The 22,101-nt window shown below is 45.5% G+C and overlaps 1 protein-coding gene across 2 annotated transcripts in view; it reads left to right on the top strand.

The window, feature by feature from the left end:
* Positions 1-4,956: 4,956 nt before the first annotated feature.
* SEZ6L2 (seizure related 6 homolog like 2) overlaps positions 4,957-22,101 on the top strand; it is a 64,056-nt gene continuing 46,911 nt past the window's right edge. Inside the window, exons 1-2 of one of the 2 annotated variants that reach the window (XM_077273936.1) lie at positions 4,957-5,285; positions 8,263-8,412. In XM_077273936.1, coding sequence (XP_077130051.1) covers positions 5,228-5,285; positions 8,263-8,412 — 208 coding nt within the window. In that variant the 5' untranslated portion in view covers positions 4,957-5,227. Of the gene's footprint in view, positions 5,286-8,168; positions 8,187-8,262; positions 8,413-22,101 lie in introns of those variants that run through there. The other variant, XM_077273937.1, reaches the window with a different exon arrangement.

Here is a 22,101-nt window from a genome sequence, read left to right as displayed (position 1 = left end):
ATATTCCTATAGCTGGAGGACTACTACTCCCAGAATGTCCTCTGGCTCTGGGCCCTGAGTAGATGGAGCTGTCCACCAGTCCTGGTGCTGATCTGTCATATTCCTATAGCTGGAGGACTACTACTCCCAGAATGTCCTCTGGCTCTGGGCCCTGAGTAGATGGAGCTGTCCACCAGTCCTGGTGCTGATCTGTCATATTCCTATAGCAGGAGGACTACTACTCCCAGAATGTCCTCTGGCTCTGGGCCCTGAATAGATGGAGCTGACCGCCAGTCCTGGTGCTGATGTGTCATATTCCTATAGCTGGAGGACTACTACTCCCAGAATGTCCTCTGGCTCTGGGTCCTGAATAGATGGAGCTGTCCACCAGTCCTGGTGCTGATGTGTCATATTCCTATAGCAGGAGGACTAGTACTCCCAAAATGTCCTCCGGCTCTGGACCCTGAGTAGATGGAGCTGTCCACCAGTCCTGGTGCTGATCTGTCATATTCCTATAGCTGGAGGACTACTACTCCCAGAATGTCCTCTGGCTATGGGTCCTGAGTAAATGGAGCTGTCCACCAGTCCTGGTGCTGATCTGTCACATTCCTGTAGCTGGAGGACTACCACTCCCAGAATGTCCTCTGGCTCTGGGTCCTGAGTAGATGGAGCTGTCCACCAGTCCTGGTGCTGATCTGTCATATTCCTATAGCTGGAGGACTACTACTCCCAGAATGTCCTCTGGCTCTGGGCCCTGAGTAGATGGAGGTGTCCACCAGTCCTGGTGCTGATCTGTCATATTCCTATAGCTGGAGGACTACTACTCCCAGAATGTCCTCTGGCTCTGGGCCCTGAGTAGATGGAGCTGTCCACCAGTCCTGGTGCTGATCTGTCATATTCCTATAGCAGGAGGACTACTACTCCCAGAATGTCCTCTGGCTCTGGGCCCTGAATAGATGGAGCTGACCGCCAGTCCTGGTGCTGATGTGTCATATTCCTATAGCTGGAGGACTACTACTCCCAGAATGTCCTCTGGCTCTGGGTCCTGAATAGATGGAGCTGTCCACCAGTCCTGGTGCTGATGTGTCATATTCCTATAGCAGGAGGACTAGTACTCCCAAAATGTCCTCCGGCTCTGGACCCTGAGTAGATGGAGCTGTCCACCAGTCCTGGTGCTGATCTGTCATATTCCTATAGCTGGAGGACTACTACTCCCAGAATGTCCTCTGGCTATGGGTCCTGAGTAAATGGAGCTGTCCACCAGTCCTGGTGCTGATCTGTCACATTCCTGTAGCTGGAGGACTACCACTCCCAGAATGTCCTCTGGCTCTGGGTCCTGAGTAGATGGAGCTGTCCACCAGTCCTGGTGCTGATCTGTCATATTCCTATAGCTGGAGGACTACTACTCCCAGAATGTCATCTGGCTCTGGGTCATGAGGAGATGGAGCTGTCCACCAGTCCTGGTGCTGATCTGTCACATTCCTATAGCTGGAGGACTACTACTCCCAGAATGTCCTCTGGCTCTGGGCCCTGAGTAGATGGAGCTGTCCACAAGTCCTGGTGCTTATCTGTCATATTCCTATAGCAGGAGGACTACCACTCCCAGAATGTCCTCTGGCTCTGGGCCCTGAGTAGATGGAGCTGTCCACCAGTCCTGGTGCTGATCTGTCATATTCCTATAGCTGGAGGACTACTACTCCCAGAATGTCCTCTGGCTCTGGGCCCTGAGTAGATGGAGCTGTCCACCAGTCCTGGTGCTGATCTGTCATATTCCTATAGCAGGAGGACTACTAATCCCAGAATGTCTTTGGACTATGGGCCTTGAGTAGATGGAGCTGTCCACCAGTCCTGGTGCTGATCTGTCATATTCCCATAGCAGGAGGACTACTACTCCCAGAATGTCCTCTGGCTCTGGGCCCTGAATAGATGGAGCTGACCGCCAATCCTGGTGCTGATCTGTCATATTCCTATAGCTGGAGGACTACTACTCCCAGAATGTCCTCTGGCTCTGGGTCCTGAATAGATGGAGCTGTCCACCAGTCCTGGTGCTGATGTGTCATATTCCTATAGCAGGAGGACTACTACTCCCAAAATGTCCTCCGGCTCTGGACCCTGAGTAGATGGAGCTGTCCACCAGTCCTGGTGCTGATCTGTCATATTCCTATAGCTGGAGGACTACTACTCCCAGAATGTCCTCTGGCTATGGGTCCTGAGTAAATGGAGCTGTCCACCAGTCCTGGTGCTGATCTGTCACATTCCTATAGCTGGAGGACTACTACTCCCAGAATGTCCTCTGGCTCTGGGTCCTGAGTAGATGGAGCTGTCCACCAGTCCTGGTGCTGATCTGTCATATTCCTATAGCTGGAGGACTACTACTCCCAGAATGTCTTCTGGCTCTGGGTCATGAGGAGATGGAGCTGTCCACCAGTCCTGGTGCTGATCTGTCACATTCCTATAGCTGGAGGACTACTACTCCCAGAATGTCCTCTGGCTCTGGGCCCTGAGTAGATGGAGCTGTCTACCAGTCCTGGTGCTGATCTGTCATATTCCTATAGCAGGAGGACTACCACTCCCAGAATGTCCTCTGGCTCTGGGCCCTGAGTAGATGGAGCTGTCCACCAGTCCTGGTGCTGATCTGTCATATTCCTATAGCAGGAGGACTAATACTCCCAGAATGTCCTCTGGCTCTGGGCCCTGAGTAGATGGAGCTGTCCACCAGTCCTGGTGCTGATCTGTCATATTCCTATAGCAGGAGGACTGCTACTCCCAGAATGTCCTCTGGCTCTGGGCCCTGAGTAGATGGAGCTGTCCACCAGTCCTGGTGCTGATCTGTCATATTCCCATAGCTGGAGGACTACTACTCCCAGAATGTCCTCTGGCTCTGGGCCCTGAGCAGATGGAGCTGTCCACCAGTCCTGGTGCTGATCTGTCATATTCCTATAGCTGGAGGACTACTACTCCCAGAATGTCCTCTGGCTCTGGGCCCTGAGTAGATGGAGCTGTCCACCAGTCCTGGTGCTGATCTGTCATATTCCTATAGCTGGAGGACTACTACTCCCAGAATGTCCTCTGGCTCTGGGCCCTGAGTAGATGGAGCTGTCCACCAGTCCTGGTGCTGATCTGTCATATTCCTATAGCTGGAGGACTACACTCCCAGAATGTCCTCTGGCTCTGGACCCTGAGTAGATGGAGCTGTCCACCAGTCTGGTGCTGATCTGTCATATTCCTATAGCTGGAGGACTACTACTCCCAGAATGTCCTCTAGCTCTGGGCCCTGAGTAGATGGAGCTGTCCACCAGTCCTTGTGCTGATCTGTCATATTCCTATAGCTGGAGGACTACTACTCCCAGAATGTCCTCTAGCTCTGGACCCTAAGTAGATGGAGCTGTCCACCAGTCCTGGTGCTGATCTGTCATATTCCTATAGCTGGAGGACTACTACTCCCAGAATGTCCTCTGGCTCTGGGTCCTGAGTAGATGGAGCTGTCCACCAGTCCTGGTGCTGATCTGTCATATTCCTATAGCTGGAGGACTACTACTCCCAGAATGTCCTCTAGCTCTGGACCCTGAGTAGATGGAGCTGTCCACCAGTCCTGGTGCTGATCTGTCACATTCCTATAGCTGGAGGACTAATACTCCCAGAATGTCCTCTGGCTCTGGGCCCTGAGTAGATGGTGCTGTCCACCAGTCCTGGTGCTGATCTGTCATATTCCTATAGCAGGAGGACTACTACTCCCAGAATGTCCTCTGGCTCTGGACCCTGAGTAGATGAAGCAGTCCACCAGTCCTGGTGCTGATCTGTCATATTCCTATAGCTGGAGGACTACTACTCCCAGAATGTCCTCTGGCTCTGGACCCTGAGTAGATGGAGCTGTCCACCAGTCCTGGTGCTGATCTGTCATATTCCTATAGCTGGAGGACTACTACTCCCAGAATGTCCTCTGGCTCTGGGTCCTGAGTAGATGGAGCTGTCCACCAGTCCTGGTGCTGATCTGTCATATTTCTGTAGCAGGAGGACTACTACTCCCAGAATGTCTCTGGCTCTGGACCCTGAGTAAATGGAGCTGTCCACCAGTCCTGGTGCTGATCTGTCATATTCCTATAGCTGGAGGACTACTACTCCCAGAATGTCCTCTAGCTCTGGACCCTGAGTAGATGGAGCTGTCCACCAGTCCTGGTGCTGATCTGTCACATTCCTATAGCTGGAGGACTAATACTCCCAGAATGTCCTCTGGCTCTGGGCCCTGAGTAGATGGTGCTGTCCACCAGTCCTGGTGCTGATCTGTCATATTCCTATAGCTGGAGGACTACTACTCCCAGAATGTCCTCTGGCTCTGGACCCTGAGTAGATGGAGCTGTCCACCAGTCCTGGTGCTGATCTGTCATAGTCCTATAGCTGGAGGACTACTACTCCCAGAATGTCCTCTGGCTCTGGGTCCTGAGTAGATGGAGCTGTCCACCAGTCCTGGTGCTGATCTGTCATATTCCCATAGCTGGAGGACTACTACTCCCAGAATGTCCACCAGTCCTGGTGCTGATCTGTCATATTCCTATAGCTGGAGGACTACTACTCCCAGAATTTCCACCAGTCCTGGTGCTGACGCCACAGATTAGCTCCAGTACTTTCCCTGCACTGGGGGGCTCAGTGTGGCATTGTCCTTCTTGCAGGGAGCCCCCCGTCTGGCCGCCCTTCCTGGCTGTGGTGGTCTCGCAGCTGTAGTAATGGGCCCGGCTCCTTTCTTTACTGGGCAGATAATGAAGCCGGGGGCCGGGGGGAGGCAGCAGGAGGGGGGATAACGATGCTGCATCACGTGCAGGGTAAATGCAAAGAAAAATAAAACAAAAATATTATTTGTAAATTAGCCTCCAAAGGGTTGACGCCGACACCCCTGCCCTTGTCCCCATGGGGGAGCAGGTTTTGTGTGGGCCCCATCTGGCCGCACGTTTCCCCTCCCTCCCCCTCCCTCCACTCCCCTCCGACAACTCCTATTGATCCAGCTCTTGGGTAAAGCATCACCTCCAGCCATCAGCCCCCCACATAGCGGCGCCCTGCGGACTCACCCAGACACCCCCATAGACCCAGAGAGGAGGGGGCTCCGTCTTGTAGGTGGGAGCGAGGAGCTGCACCTTTCCCATAAGACACAAGGAGGTGCATGTTTGCTGGAGCAGCATCCTACAGCACAGCCGGGGAGCAGATCTGCCCCGTCTCCCTGGATACACAGCCCCGTCTGGGGTAGATCTGCGGCAGGATGCGGGCTCTGGACGCCGTCTGCTCCGTCATCGTGCTGCTCCTGGCCGCCGTCAGAGGTGAGCTGCATGGCCGCGGAGTGCTGCAGTGCCGTCCGTACACCCCCGCCACATACAGGAGGCAGGATGCACGGGCTGGTCAGAGACATCCAGAATGAAATGATAGGAGAAGGGCTGTGGGGGCATTTATGGGGCACGCGGGGGCTATAGGGGCCGGCAATCGCCTGCAACGTATATGGAAAAAAAAGGGGCCAGTGTCTTCCATTGTGTGCGCTCCGCTGCGCGCTGGGCTGATGGAGGAGACATTCCTGTGTGCGGAGCATAGAGATGCTGTGCTGATGTGTACGGGGGCGCCTATGGGGCACAATGGACAGCGGGCCGGCGGGGGCCATGTCACCTGCGTGGTTGGGCTGCATGTGGCTGCCTGGCGGAGGCCTGGGCGCGGCGAAGAAGGGGTTAACCGCGGTGGAGCAGACAGTGTAACGTCTCGCTCCTCCCGGCTCCCAGGAGTGGGGTTATCTTTTTAGGATTCGACCATGTTTGCGGAACATTTAATCAGGGTCATCCCGAATGTGTCGCCTCGATCACAACCTCATTGCTCAGTCATGTTCTCGCCTCCACCTTCCTCTGCCGTCATTAGCCTCGCTCTTCTGCCGCCAGCTCGCCGCACAGGCGTCATGTTTCCTGAGATCCTCCTCTGCCCCATTATATCGTATTATATCATGTTCTGTATTTTATTATCCATGACATCGTGTTCTATCCTATTATATATATTATGTTCTCTTCCATTATATCTTATTACATCCTCCTCTGCCCCATTATGCTATATTGTATTATATTATATTATGCTCTGTTCCATTGTATTTTATTATCCATTATATCATTTTCTATCCTATTATATATATTATATATTATGTTCTGTTCCATTATATCTTATTACATCCTCCTCTGCCCCATTATGTTATATCGTATTATATTATGTTCTGTATTTTATTATCCATTATATCGTGTTCTATCCTATTATATATATATATTATGTTCTGTATTTTATTATCCATTATATCGTGTTCTATCCTATATTATATATATTATGTTCTCTTCCATTATATCTTATTACATCCTGTTCTGCCCCATTGTTATATCGTATTATATTATGTTCTGTTCCATTGTATTTTATTATCCATTATATCGTGTTCTATCCTATTATATATATTATATATTATGTTCTGTTCCATTATTTGATATTATATCGTGTTCTGTCCTATTATATATTTATTACATATTATATATGTTATGTTCTGTTCCATTGTATTTTATTATGCATTATATCGTTTTCTATTCTATAATATATATTATGTTCTGCCCCATTATTTCATGACCCATTATATTATATTAGATTAGATTAGATTCTGTCCTATTATATAGATTTTATTCTGCCCCATTATTTAATTTTGTATTATATTATATTTTGTTCTGTTCCTTTGTATTTTATTATCCATTATATTGTTTTCTATTCTATTATATATATTATGTTCTGTTCTATTATATTATATCTTATTATATCCTGTTCTTCCCCATTATTTTATATTATATTCTGTCCTATTATATATTTTATTCTGTCCCATTGTATTTTATTATCCATTAACTTGTTTTCTATCCTATTATATATATTATATCATATTCTGTCCTATTATATATTTACTACATATTATATATATGATGTTCTGTCCTATTATATATTTTATTCTGTCCCATTGTATTTTATTATCCATAATATTGTTTTCCATCCTATTATATATATTATATCATATTCTGTCCTATTATATATTTACTACATATTATATATATGATGTTCTGTCCTATTATATATTTTATTCTGTCCCATTGTATTTTATTATCCATTAACTTGTTTTCTATCCTATATCCCATTATATATATTATATCGTATTCTGTCCTATTATATATTTACTACATATTATATATATATGATGTTCTGTTCCATAATGACGTTGATGTTTCTCTACTCTGTATTCTATCCCCTTACGTTGTATTATACCGTCACATTATATGACACGATTTCCCCGATTCTGGGGATGGGATTATTTAGGAACGGCGTCCCGTGCGCGGCAGCAGACATATTGTAGGCCCATATTTGTAGGGCTCATATCTACACATACTGGCCCCTGAGTGGTCCTCGTTTCTCGGGGTGTTACAGGCCCGATCCTATGTCTGCGCCTAAGAGAGCTGGGTGACAACCAATATGGCCGTCATTAGCCACCAAATGGTTGTCGCACGATTGGCCACCACTGTCGCCATATTGTTCCGTGAAGAGGGACCCAGCTGGCGCCATCCACAGTGGGTCATTGTCACTGGGGGCTCGGGTTGGCCCCTCACCCCACTTCCTGCAATGAGGCAGTTTTGTCATGCAGGGGCCTGGAGAAGCGGTGTGCTGGGTGCCGCCACCCAACTCTTAGTTAAGAAATGACTGAGTGACATTAATGACACGTAATAGAGGAGGGGGACTACTTTCATATGGAAGTATAGATGTAGGAAGAGTTTCCTTGTAGCAGCCAATCAGATTACAGCTTACATTATCCCATTGCAGGTTAGAATATGAAAGCTGTGGTATGATTGGCTGATATGGGCCACTGTAGAGGAGTAAGAGCAGTTTCCCCATAACAACCAACCAGATTCCAGTTTACATTTTCCCAATGTAGATTTGAATTGAAAGCTGTGCCATGATTGGTTGCTAGGGGCCATTGTAGAGAAGAAGGAGGAGTTTCCTCATAAGAACCAATCAGATTCCAGCTTATATTATCCTAGGGCACATTATAAAACGAAAGCTACGATATGATTGGTTGCTATGGGCCCATACTTCGTGTTTGCGCCATTGAGGCCTAGTTTTTGTGAGTGTTTAGACTAAATCCACAGAAGAATGCTGGAGCCGCGGCGTGGTACACTGTGCGCAGTGGGGGGATTGTGGCGACTCGTGGTGGGATTTCCGTGGAGTGACGCTGTTTTTGTGTTCCTCCCTCAGGACTTCCCCTACTGGACAATGAAGCCACAGAAGCCCCCGATTTGCTGCACATGCCTCCCCCGGGCCGCTCGGACCCCCTGTCCCTGGAGCAGCTGGTGCATCAGGCCGTCATGAAGAAGGATTTCTTGGGGCAGGAAGGATTCTTCACAGGTGAGAGATCCGGCTCCTGGCAGCCAATCCCATTGCAGCTTTCACTCTGAGTAATGGCGGGAGTGGTTGCTAAGGGCAACGGCGCCGCTGCACATTACCGCTTGATCCTGCATTACCGCCTGCACAGAGTCTGATTGCTTTTCTTCAGCGATTTCCATCCAAAAAAAGCCAGAACAGTGCTGGCCGCCATATCTGAGCTCACATCAATCCTCCGCGCCGGGGCAGAATTACACAAGTGCGGACCACCTAAGGACAGCAATGATCAGTGGGACGGCTGTGAGATCTGAGGGTAAAGGACGCCCCCGGACAGGCCGAGTGCGCTGCCAGAGCTGTCCCGGGAGGGCCCAAACCATGTCTACATAGCATTGCTGAGGGGCTGGCCTGGGGTCCGCTGCCATATTGTGTCCACGATGGGTGTAATCCAGACACAAACAGGACTGTGCAAAAGGTTTAGGCAAAAAAGTGCTGCAAAGTAGGAAGCTTCATACATAGAAGTGGTAATAAATTACTGCTATCAATGAGTGAGATATAAAGTGAATGAACAAACGAGAAATATAAATGCTATCAATATCTGCTGACCGCCCGTCTCCTCCATCATCAGTATCTGGTGACTGCCCATCACCTCCATCATCAGTATCTGGTGACCGCCCTTCACCTCCATCATCAGTGTCTGGTCACCTCCATCATCAGTATCTGGTGACTGCCCGTCTCCTCCATCATCAGTATCTGGTGACTGCCCATCACCTCCATCATCAGTATCTGGTGACTGCCCATCACCTCCATCATCAGTGTCTGGTCACCTCCATCATCAGTATCTGGTGATCGCCCGTCACCTCCATCATCAGTGTCTGGTCACCTCCATCATCAGTATCTGGTGACCGCCCGTCTCCTCCATCATCAATATCTGCTGACTGCCCGTCACCTCCATCATCAGTTACTGGTGACTGCCCATCTCCTTCATCATCAGTATCTGGTGACTGCCCGTCTCCTCCATCATCAGTATCTGGTGACCACTTGTCATCTCACTATACTCATGAAAGAAAAAATAACATATAAGGGAGATAAAACGTGTAACATATAAGTCCCCTTTAAAAATATAGTTTTATTGATTAAATAGTTAAAAATACCACTTCCCAGTGAGAACGGAAAAAATTACTATAATATTAAGGGATATATATAGGTGCACCTACCCTAGTAGATATCCCTGCACTAGCCTACTGCCCCTACCTAACAGTGGAGGTTGGCACCCTGATAGTATATTTGGCGCCCCCACTCCGCGACGGCTATCCCCTGCTGGCCCTATAAATTACCTTACCAACTAAAGGGGAGAAAACAATAAGCAATTTAAAGAAATGAAGGAAGAGCAGGCAGGCAGAACTAAGGTGCACACTATATAAATATTGACCAACTCCCTACTTCTGGTCTCTTAAGGGACAATGTGCTAGAGGCATATAACAAAAATAGCTAACCAATATTGTGTACAATTGTCCTTGTGTGTACTCACAAAAATGTACTCCTATATATCAATAATGAGACTTTTAGTAGGGAGAGGAACACAGATACAAATGACTTGGTTCAGTCCGGATACAGGACTATGCATAACTACACTGTCTGGCAAAGAAGACATATAAATACCAACATTGCATATATAATGGAGTACAAATAGCCAGCCGGCAGTATACAGATGATATTTTTGACTAACCCATGTAATAGCGCTGCATATAGAATCACATACAGGTGCCAATAGCCAGTATTCAGTGTTTATGCTAGTGCAATATGCTAGACCAAAAAAAAAGATATTCAAGTGCTAACATAGACAGCCAGTGAGAAAGATATTCTCCCTAAAGGAGACACTTAGCTGTAGGTATAACGCCCCGACGCGTTTCCCCGTCATACGGTTCCTCAGGGGGCAGACACAGATATAATAAACCGAAAGTCAGCGATGCAGGTGCCCTGATACCGGGACAGACCAAGCAGTTTTCTCCTTGGCCCTTACAAGCGTTTTTCTTCTCGCTCCTGATAGGAGGTTATATCCTCGCCATTCACAGACTGTTATCTCCTTGTACATCTCACACAGTTATCACCTCACCAATCACAGGCGGTTATCTCCTCGCCCCTCACAGGTGGTTTTATCTTTGCCCCTCACAGGCGGTTATCTCCTCACAGACTATTATTTCCTTGACCCTCTCACACAGCTATCTTTTCGCTCCTCACAGGCGGTTACCTCCTTGCCCCTCACATGCAGCTTCCTCTTTGGCCCTGACAGACAGTTATCTCCTTGTCCCTTTCACACTGTTATCTTCTTTTCCCTCAGAGACGTTTTTCTCCACAATCCTCACAGGCAGTTATCTCCTCAGCCACTACAGGTGGTTTTCTCCTTTGCCCTCACAAGAGATTTTCTCCTCACTCCTCACAGGACGTTAACTCCTGGCCCTTCTTTTACCTCTCACACAGTTATTTCCTCACTCATCATAGCTGGTGATCTCCTTGCCCCTCACATTATCTTACTGCCAGTCATAGACATTTTATCCTTGGCCCTCACAGATGGTTATTTCGTTGGCACTCACAGACAATTATCTACATGTCCCTCTCACACAGTTATCTGCTCTCCCCTAACAGTTGTTTTTCTTCTTAGCCCTAACATGCGGTTTTCTACTTGACCTCACAGATGGTTATCTGCTTGTCCTTTTCACACAGTTATGTTCTTGTCCCTCACATGTGGTTATCATACAATGTTAGAGTTGGAAGGGACCTACAGGATCCTCGTGTCCAACGCCCTGCTCAATGCAGGATTCACTAAACCATGACTGTCTTTCCAGCCTCTGAAGACTTCCATTGTAGGAGAACTCACCAGCTCTCGTGGCCGCCTGTTCCACTCATTGATCACCATCACTGTCAAAACGTTTTTTCTAATATCTAATCTGTATATTCTCCCTTTCAGTTTCATCCCATTGCTTCTCATGTTTCCATGCACAAATGAGAATAAGGATGATCCCTTTACACTGTGACAGCCCTTCAGATATTTGTAGACAGCTATTAAGTCTCCTCTTAGAGTTCTTTTTTGCAGCTAAACATTCCCAGATCATTTAACTGTTCCTCGTAGGACATATTTTGCAGTCCGCTCACCATCATGGTCGCTCTTCACTGAACTTGCTCCAGTTTTTCAATGTCTTTTTTAAAATGTGGTGCCCAGACCTGAACACAGTATCCAGATGAGGCCTGACCAAGGAGGAGTAGAGGAGGGTAATTACTTCACGTAATCTAGACTCTATGCTTCTCTTAATACATCCTAGAACTGTGTTTGCCTTTTTGCTGCTGCATCACACAGTTGACTCATGTGCAGTCTGTCATCTATTAGTATACCCAAGTCTTTCTCACATGTGCTGTTGCTTAGTTCTATTCCTCCCATCTTGTAGATGTAATTTTCGTTTTTCTTGCCCAGATGTAGAATCTTGCATTTCTCAATGTTAAATACCATTCTATTAGTCGCTGCCCATTGTTCAAGCTTAACTAAATCCTTCTGAATGCTTTCCGGTCTTATCTAGTGTCAGCTATCCCTCCTAGCTTTGCATCGTCTGCAAATTTGATCAGTTTACCTTCAGTTCCCTAATCTAGATCATTTATATTTTCCCGCCACATGACTTCCCGCCACATAGTATAATGCTCCCATGATTTCCCTCCTCACAGTATGATGCCCCATGATTTCCCTCCACACAGCATGATGCCCCCATGATTTCCCTCCACACAGCATGATGCCCCCATGATTTCCCTCGACACAGCATGATGCCCCCATGATTTCCCTTCACATAGTATGATGCCCCCATGATTTCCCTCCACACAGCATGATGCCTCCATGATTTCCCTCCACACAGTATGACGCCTCCATGATTTCCCTCCACACAGTATGACGCCTCCATGATTTCCCTCCACACAGTATGATGCCCCCATGATTTCCCTCCACACAGCATGATGCCTCCATGATTTCCCTCCACACAGTATGACGCCTCCATGATTTCCCTCCACACAGCATGATGCCTCCATGATTTCCCTCCACACAGTATGACGCCTCCATGATTTCCCTCCACACAGTATGACGCCTCCATGATTTCCCTCCACACAGTATGATGCCCCCATGATTTCTCCCCACACAGTATGATGCCCCCACAGTGCTCCCATGGTGAGCAGAGCAGAGCTGAGTGGTTTTATGCACAGTGACGCTCAGCACAGCAGACACCATCTAGTTATGTCATCACTCCTTCTGTGCTGAGCGTCAGATGATGCCAAGGGCATGTGCAGGCTCAATGGTGGAGCAGGAATCGGACAGCTCTTTGCTCCACCATTACATTCAATTGTACCTGCAGATACACAATCCCTGGCAAAAATTATGGAATCATCGGCCTTGGAGGATGTTCATTTAGTTGTTACATTTTGTAGGAAAAAAGCAGATCACAGACATGGCACAAAACTACAGTCATTTCAAATGGCAACTTTCTGGCTTTAAGAAACACTAAAAGAAATGCAGAACAAAAAATGTGGTAGTCAGTAATGGTTACTTTTCTTTTTAACCAAGCATAGGGGAAAAATTATGGAATCACTCAATTCTGAGGAAAAAATTATGGAATCACCCTGTACATTTTCATACCCAAAAATAACACCTGCATCAATTTAGATCGGCTCGTTAGTCTGTATCTAAAAAGGAGTGATCACACCTTGGAGAACTGTTGCACCAAGAGGAATGACATGAATCATGGCTCCAACACGAGAGATGTCAATTGAAACAAAAGAGAAGATTATCTTACTCTTAAAAGAGGGTAAATCATCACGCAATGTTGCAAAAGATGTTGGTTGTTCACAGTCAGCTGTGTCTAAAATCTGGACCAAATACAAACAACATGGGAAGGTTGTTAAAGGCAAACATACTGGTAGACCAAAGAAGACATCAAAGCGTCAAGACCAGAAACTTAAAGCAATATGTCTCCAAAACAGGAAATGCACAACAAAACAAATGAGGAACGAATGGGAGGAAACTGGAGCCAACGTCTGTGACCAAACTGTAAGAGACCGCCTGAAGGAAATGGGATTTACATACAGAAAAGCTAAACGAAAGCCATCATTAACACCTAAACAGAAAAAAAAGGTTACACTGGGCTAAGGAAAAGCAATCGTGGACTGTGGTGAAATTACATCTTCAATAAATGCACAAGTTTATGTTGATATTTTGGACACTTTTCTTATCTCATCAATTGAAAGGATGTTTGGGGATGATGAAATCATTTTTCAAGATGATAATGCATCCTGCCATAGAGAAACTGTGAAAACATTCCTTGAAAAAAGACACATAAGGTCAATGTCATGGCCTGCAAATAGTCCGGAGCTCAATCCAATAGAAAATCTTTGGTGGAAGTTGGAGAAAATGGTCCATGACAAGGCTCCAACCTGCAAAGCTGATCTGGCCACAGCAATCAGAGAAGATTGGAGGCAGATTGATGAAGAGTCCTGTGTGACCCTCATTAAGTCCAGGCCTCAGAGACTGCAAGCTGTTAGAAAAGCCAGAGGCGGTGCAACAAAATACTAGTGATGTGTTGGAGTGTGTGGTGAAATATGTGTGTATATATACAGTATATATATACACTCACCGGCCACTTTATTAGGTACACCATGCTAGTAACGGGTTGGACCCCTTTTGCCTTCAGAACTGCCTCAATTCTTCGTGGCATAGATTCAACAAGGTGCTGGAAGCATTCCTCAGAGATTTTGGTCCATATTGACATGATGGCATCACACAGTTGCCGCAGATTTGTCGGCTGCACATCCCAAAGATGCTCCATACAAGGCAGGATGGATCCATGCTTTCATGTTGTTTACGCCAAATTCTGACCCTACCATCCGAATGTCGCAGCAGAAATCGAGACTCATCAGACCAAGCAACGTTTTTCCAATCTTCTACTGTCCAATTTCGATGAGCTTGTACAAATTGTAGCCTCAGTTTCCTGTTCTTAGCTGAAAGGAGTGGTACCCGGTGTGGTCTTCTGCTGCTGTAGCCCATCTGCCTCAAAGTTCGACGCACTGTGCGTTCAGAGATGCTCTTAGGCCTACCTTGGTTGTAACGGGTGGCGATTTGAGTCACTGTTGCCTTTCTATCAGCTCGAACCAGTCTGCCCATTCTCCTCTGACCTCTGGCATCAACAAGGCATTTCCGCCCACAGAACTGCCGCTCACTGGATTTTTTTTCTTTTTCGGACCATTCTCTGTAAACCCTAGAGATGGTTGTGCGTGAAAATCCCAGTAGATCAGCAGTTTCTGAAATACTCAGACCAGCCCTTCTGGCACCAACAACCATGCCACGTTCAAAGGCACTCAAATCACCTTTCTTCCCCATACTGATGCTCGGTTTGAACTGCAGGAGATTGTCTTGACCATGTCTACATGCCTAAATGCACTGAGTTGCCGCCATGTGATTGGCTGATTAGAAATTAAGTGTTAACAAGAAGTTGGACAGGTGTACCTAATAAAGTGGCCAGTGAGTGTATATATATATATATATATATATATATATATATATATATATATATATATGTTACTGTAAAAGTCAGAAGGTCGGTAAAAGCTAGGATTTACCGGTCAATCTGGACATTCACTGAGGCCATCGGTAAAAGCTCAAAGGCCGTCGGTAAAAGCTCAAAATGAAAAGTAAAATTGGACTTTTACCGGTGAAGTCTTGGTAAATGTTAACATTTCTCAACAGCGTTGGTAAAAGTCAGAAATATCTGGTGTGAAGATGGAACATCTGACTTTAACCAAGCGCAGTTGGTAAATGTGCACATTTACCACGGCTTCTTGGTAAATGTAGCTGAGAAGGGTGTAATAAAAAGTGTGTTTAGTTAACTTTTACCACCATCATCTGCTGGTCAGAGTCAGAGTTACTTTAACCCCTTTCTGTCATTGGACGTACTATTCCGTCCATGTGGGGTGGGCCCTACTTCCCAAGGACGGAATAGTACATCCAGCGCGATCGGCCGCGCTCACGGGGGGAGCGCGGCCGATCGCGGCCAGGTGTCAGCTGCCTATTGCAGCTGACATCCGGCGCTATGTGCCAGGAGCGGTCACGGACCGCTCCCAGCACAATAACCCCCGGCACACCGCGATCAAACATGATCGCGGTGTGCCGGCGGTACAGGGAAGCATCGCGCAGGGAGGGGGCTCCCTGCGTGCTTCCCTGAGACCCCCAGAGCAACGCGATGTGATCGCGTTGCTCCGAGGGTCTCCTACCTCCTTCCTCGCTGCAGGTCCCGGATCCAAGATGGCCGCGGCATCCGGGTCCTGCAGGGAGGGAGGTGGCTTACCGAGTTCCTGCTCAGAGCAGGCGCTTGGTAAGCCTGCAGTGCTGTGAGGCAGATCAGTGATCTGACAGAGTGCTGTGCAAACTGTCAGATGACCGATCTGTGATGTCCCCCCCGGGACAAAGTAAAAAAGTTTTAAAAAAAATTCCACATGTGTAAAAAAAAAATAAAAAAAAATTCCTAACTAAAGAAAAAAAAAATATATATATTATTCCCATAAATACATTTCTTTATCTAAATAAAAACAAACAAACAATAAAAGTACACATATTTAGTATCGCCGCGTCCGTAACGACCCAACCTATAAAACTGTCCCACTAGTTAACCCCTTCAGTAAACACCGTAAGAAAAAAAAACCCAAAAAACGAGGCAAAATACAACGCTTTATTATCATACCGCCGAATAAAAAGTGGAATAAAACGTGAACAACAAGACAGATATAAATAACCATGGTACCGCTGAAAGCGTCATTTTGTCCCGCAAAAAAAGAGCCGCCATACAGCATCATCAGCAAAAAAATAAAAAAGTTATAGTCCTCAGAATAAAGCGATGCCAAAATAATTATTTTTTCTATAAAATAGTTTTTATCGTATAAAAGCGCCAAATATAAAAAAATGTTATATATGAGATATCGCTGTAATCGTACTGACCCGAAGAATAAAACTGCCTTATCAATTTTACCAAACGCGGAACGGTATAAACGCCTCCCCCAAAAGAAATTTATGAATAGCTGGTTTTTGGTCATTCTGCCTCACAAAAATCGGAATAAAAAGCGATCAAAAAATGTCACGTGCCCGAAAATGTTACCAATAAAAACGTCAACTCGTCCCGCAAAAAACAAGACCTCGGATAACTCTGTGGTCTCAAATATGGAAAAATTATAGCTCTCAAAATGTGGTAACGCAAAAGATATTTTTTACAATAAAAAGCGTCTTTCAGTGTGTGACGGCTGCCAATCATAAAAATCCGCTAGAAAACCCGCTAGAAAAGTAAATCAAACCCCCCTTCATCACTCCCTTAGTTAGGGAAAAATAAAAAAATTAAAAAAACGTATTTATTTCCATTTTCCCATTAGGTTAGGGTTAGGATTAGGGTTAGGGCTAGAGTTAGGGTTAGGGTTAAGGCTAGGGCTAGGGTTGGGGCTAGGGTTAGGATTAGGGTTAGGGCTAGGGTTAGGGTTAGGATTAGAGTTAGGGCTAGGGTTAGGGCTAGGGTTAGGGCTAGGGCTAGGGTTAGGGTTGGGGCTAGGGTTAAGGCTACAGTTAGGGTTTGGATTACATTTACGGTTCGGATTAGGGTTAGGGGTGTATCTGGGTTAGAGGTGTGGTTAGGGTTACCGTTGGGATTAGGGTTAGGGGTGTGTTTGCATTAGGGTTTCAGTTATAATTGGGGGGTTTCCACTGTTTAGGCACATCAGGGGCTCTCCAAACGCGACATGGCATCTGATCTCAATTCCAGCCAATTCTGCGTTGAAAAAGTAAAACAGTGCTCCTTCCCTTCCGAGCTCTCCCGTGCGCCCAAACAGGGGTTTACCCCAACATATGGGGTATCAGCGTACTCGGGACAAATTGGAAAACAACTTTTGGGGTCCAAGTTCTCCTGTTACCCTTGGGAAAATACAAAACTGGGGTCTAAAAAATAATTTTTGTGGGAAAAAAAAAGATTTTTTATTTTTTTTACGGCTCTGCGTTATAAACTGTAGTGAAACACTTGGGGGCTCAAAGTTCTCACAACACATCTAGATAAGTTCCTTGGGGGGTCTAGTTTCCAATATGGGGTCACTTGTGGGGGGTTTCTACTGTTTAGGTACATTAGGGGCTCTGCAAACGCAATGTGACGCCTGCAGACCAATCCATCGAAGTCTGCATTCCAAATGATGCTCCTTCCCTTCCGAGCTCTGCCATGCGCTCAAACGGTGGTCCCCCCCCCCCACATATCAGGTATCAGCGTACTCAGGACAAATTGGACAACAATATTTAGGGTCCAATTTCTCCTGTTACCCTTGGAAAAATACAAAACTGAGGGCTAAAAAATAATTTTTGTGGAAAAAAAATTTTTTTATTTGCACGGCTCTGCGTTATAAACTGTAGTGAAACACTTGGGGGTTCAAAGCTCTCACAACACATCTAGATAAGTTCCTTAGGAGGTCTACTTTCCAAAATAGTGGCACTTGTGGGGGGTTTCTACTGTTTAGGTACATTAGGGGCTCTGCAAACGCAATGTGACGCCTGCAGACCATTCCATCTAAGTCTGCATTCCAAATGGCGCTACTTCCCTTCCGAGCCCTCCCATGTGCCCAAACAGTGGTTCCCCGCGACATATGGGGTATCAGCGCACTCAGGACAAATTGGACAACAACGTTGGGGGTCCAATTTCTCCTGTTACCCTCGGAAAAATACAAAACTAGGGGCTAAAAAATATTTTTTGTGGGAAAAAAATTTTGTTTTATTTTTAAGGCTCTGCATTATAAACTTCTGTGAAGCCCTACTTTCCAAAATGGTGTCACTTGTGGGGGGTTTCAATGTTTAGGCACATCAGTGGCTCTCCAAACGCAACATGGCGTCCCATCTCAATTCTTGTCAATTTTGCATTGAAAAGTCAAACGGCGCACCTTCCCTTCCGAGCTCTCCCATGCGCCCAAACAGTGGTTTACCCCCACATTTGGGGTATCAGCGTACTCAGGACAAATTGTACAACAACTTTTGGGGTCCAATTTCTTCTCTTACCCTTGGGAAAATAAAAAATTGGGGGCGAAAAGATAATTTTTGTGAAAAAAAATGATTTTTTATTTTTACGGTTCTGCATTATAAACTTCTGTGAAGCACTTGGTGGGTCAAAGTGCTCACCACACCTCTAGATAAGTTCCTTAGGGGGTCTACTTTCCAAAATGGTGTCACTTGTGGGGGGTTTCAATGTTTAGGCACATCGGGGGCTCTCCAAACGCAACATGGCGTCCCATCTCAATTCCTGTCAATTTTGCATTGAAAAGTCGAACGGCGCTCCTTCCCTTCCGAGCTCTGCCATGCGCCCAAACAATGGTTTACCCCCACATATGGGGTATCGGCGTACTCAGGACAAATTGTACAACATCTTTTGGGGTCCATTTTCTCCTGTTATCCTTGGTAAAATAAAACAAATTGGAGCTGAAGTAAATTTTTTGTGAAAAAAAGTTAAATGTCCATTTTTATTTAAACATTCCAAAAATTCCTGTGAAACACCTGAAGGGTTAATAATCTTCTTGAAAGTGGTTTTGAGCACCTTGAGGGGTGCAGTTTTTAGAATGGTGTCACACTTGGGTATTTTCTATCATATAGACCCCTCAAAATGACTTCAAATGAGATGTGGTCCCTAAACAAAATGGTGTTGTAAAAATGAGAAATTGCTGGTCAACTTTTAACCCTTATAACTCCCTAACAAAAAAAAAATTTGGTTCCAAAATTGTGCTGATATAAAGTAGACATGTGGGAAATGTTACTTATTAAGTATTTTGTGTGACATATCTCTGTGATTTAATTGCACAAAAATTCAAAGTTGGAAAATTGCGCAATTTTCAAAATTTTCGCCAAATTTCCTTTTTTTTCACAAATAAACGCAGGTAATATCAAAGAAATTTTACCACTATCATGAAGTACAATATGTCACGAGAAAACAGTGTCAGAATCACTGGGATCCGTTGAAGCGTTCCAGAGTTATAACCTCATAAAGGGACAGTGGTCAGAATTGTAAAAATTGGCCCGGTCCATAACGTGCAAACCACCCTTGGGGGTAAAGGGGTTAACCATCACACGCTGGTAAATGTAAAGATTTACCAAATCGCCCAGGTAAAAGTCCAAAATCGTTCGTTTATATGGAATACATCTGACTTTTACCAACGCTGTTGAGAAATGTTAACATTTACCAAGACTTCACCGGTAAAAGTCCAATTTTACTTTTCATTTTGAGCTTTTACCGACGGCCTCGGTGAATGTCCAGATTGACCGGTAAATCCTAGCTTTTACCGACCTTCTGACTTTTACAGTAACATTATATATATATATATATATATATATATATATATATATATATATATATATATATACAGTTAGGTCCATATATATTTGGAGAGAGACAACACTTTTTCTAATTTTGGTTATAGATATTACCACAATGAATTTTAAACAAAACAATTCAGATGCAGTTGAAGTTCAGACTTTCAGCTTTCATTTGAGGGGATCCACATTAAAATTGGATGAAGGGTTTAGGAGTTTCAACTCCTTAACATGTGCCACCCTGTTTTTAAAGGGACCAAAAGTAATTGGACAGATTCAATAATTTTAAATAAAATGTTCATTTCTAGTACTTGGTTGAAAACCCTCTGTTGGCAATGACTGCCTGAAGTCTTGAACTCGTTGACATCACCAGACGCTGTGTTTCCTCCTTTTTGATGCTCAGCCAGGCCTTCACTGCGGTGGTTTTCAGTTGCTGTTTGTTTGTGGCCTTTCTGTCTGAAGTTTAGTCTTTAACAAGTGAGATGCGGCTCAATTGGGCTGAGATCAGGTGACTGACTTGGCCATTCAAGAATATTCCACTTCTTTGCTTTAATAAACTCCGGGGTTGCTTTGGCTTTATGTTTTGGGTCATTGTCCATCTGTAGTATGAAACGACAACCAACCAGGTTGGCTGCATTTGGCTGGATCTGAGCACACAGTATGGCGGCTCTGAATACCTCAGAATTCATTTGGCTGCTTCTGTCCTGTGTCACATCATCCATAACCACTAGTGACCCAGTGCCACTGGCAGCCATGCATGCCCAAGCCATCACACTGCCTCCGCCGTGTTACAGATGATGTGGTATGCTTTGGGTCATGAGCTGGACCACGCCTTCGCCATACTTTTCTCTTTCCATCATTCTGGTAGAGGTTGATCTTGGTTTCATCTGTCCAAAGAATGTTCTTCCAGAACTGTGCTGGCTTTTTTAGATGTTTTTTAGCAAAGTCCAGTCTAGCCTTTTTCTTCTTGATGCTTATGAGTGGCTGCACCGTGCAGTGAACCCTCTGTAGTTACTTTCATGCAGTCTTCTCTTTATGGTAGATTTGGATATGGTTTTTTTCTGTTTTCGCAGCTTAAGGATGGCTTGTTTCACCTGCATGGAGAGCTCCTTTGACCGCATGTTTACTTCACAGCAAAACCTTCCAAATGCAAGCACCACACCTCAAATCAACTCCAGGCCTTTTATCTGCTTAATTGAGAATGACATAACGAAGGGATTGCCCACAACTGTCCATGAAATAGCCTTGGAGTCAATTGTCCAATTACTTTTGGTCCCTTTAAAAACAGGGTGGCACATGTTAAGGAGCTGAAACTCCTAAACCCTTCATCCAATTTTAATGTGGATCCCCTCAAATGAAAGCTGAAAGTCTGAACCTCAACTGCATCTGAATTGTTTTGTTTAAAATCCATTGTGGTAATGTCCATAACCAAAATTAGCAAAATGTTGTCTCTGTCCAAATATATATGGACCTAACTGTATATATATATATATATATATATATATATATATATATATATATATATATACTAGACTGTGGCCCGATTCTAACGCATCGGGTATTCTAGAATATGCATGTCCCCTTAGTATATGGACAATGATGATTCCAGAATTCGTGGCAGACTGTGCCCGTCGCTGATTGGTCAAGGCAACCTTTATGACATCATTGTCGCCATGCTGTGCCCGTCGCTGATTGGTCGATGCCTGGCGGCCTCGACCAATCAGAGACTCGGGATTTCCAGGACAGACAGACAGACAGAAAAACCCTTAGACAATTATATATATAGACTAGATTGTGGCCCGATTCTAACACATCGGGTATTCTAGAATATGCATGTCCCCATAGTATATGGACAATGATGATTCCAGAATTCACGGCAGACTGTGCCCGTCGCTGATTGGTCGAGGCAACATTTATGACATCATCGTCGCCATGGCAACCATTATGACATCTACGTCGATACTGTGCCCGTCGCTGATTGGTTGAGGCCTGGCGGCCTCGACCAATCAGAGACGCGGGATTTCCAGGACAGACAGACAGAAATACCCTTAGACAATTATATATATAGACTAGATTGTGGCCCGATTCTAACACATCGGGTATTCTAGAATATGCATGTCCCCATAGTATATGGACAATGATGATTCCAGAATTCACGGCAGACTGTGCCCGTCGCTGATTGGTCGAGGCAACATTTATGACATCATCGTCGCCATGGCAACCATTATGACATCTACGTCGATACTGTGCCCGTCGCTGATTGGTTGAGGCCTGGCGGCCTCGACCAATCAGAGACGCGGGATTTCCAGGACAGACAGACA

The sequence above is a fragment of the Ranitomeya variabilis genome, chromosome 7 (genome assembly GCF_051348905.1).
Source record: "Ranitomeya variabilis isolate aRanVar5 chromosome 7, aRanVar5.hap1, whole genome shotgun sequence".
Taxonomy (NCBI): domain Eukaryota; kingdom Metazoa; phylum Chordata; class Amphibia; order Anura; family Dendrobatidae; genus Ranitomeya; species Ranitomeya variabilis.
The sequence above is the reverse complement of the archived record's forward strand: the minus strand, read 5'-3'. Positions and strand labels throughout refer to the sequence as shown.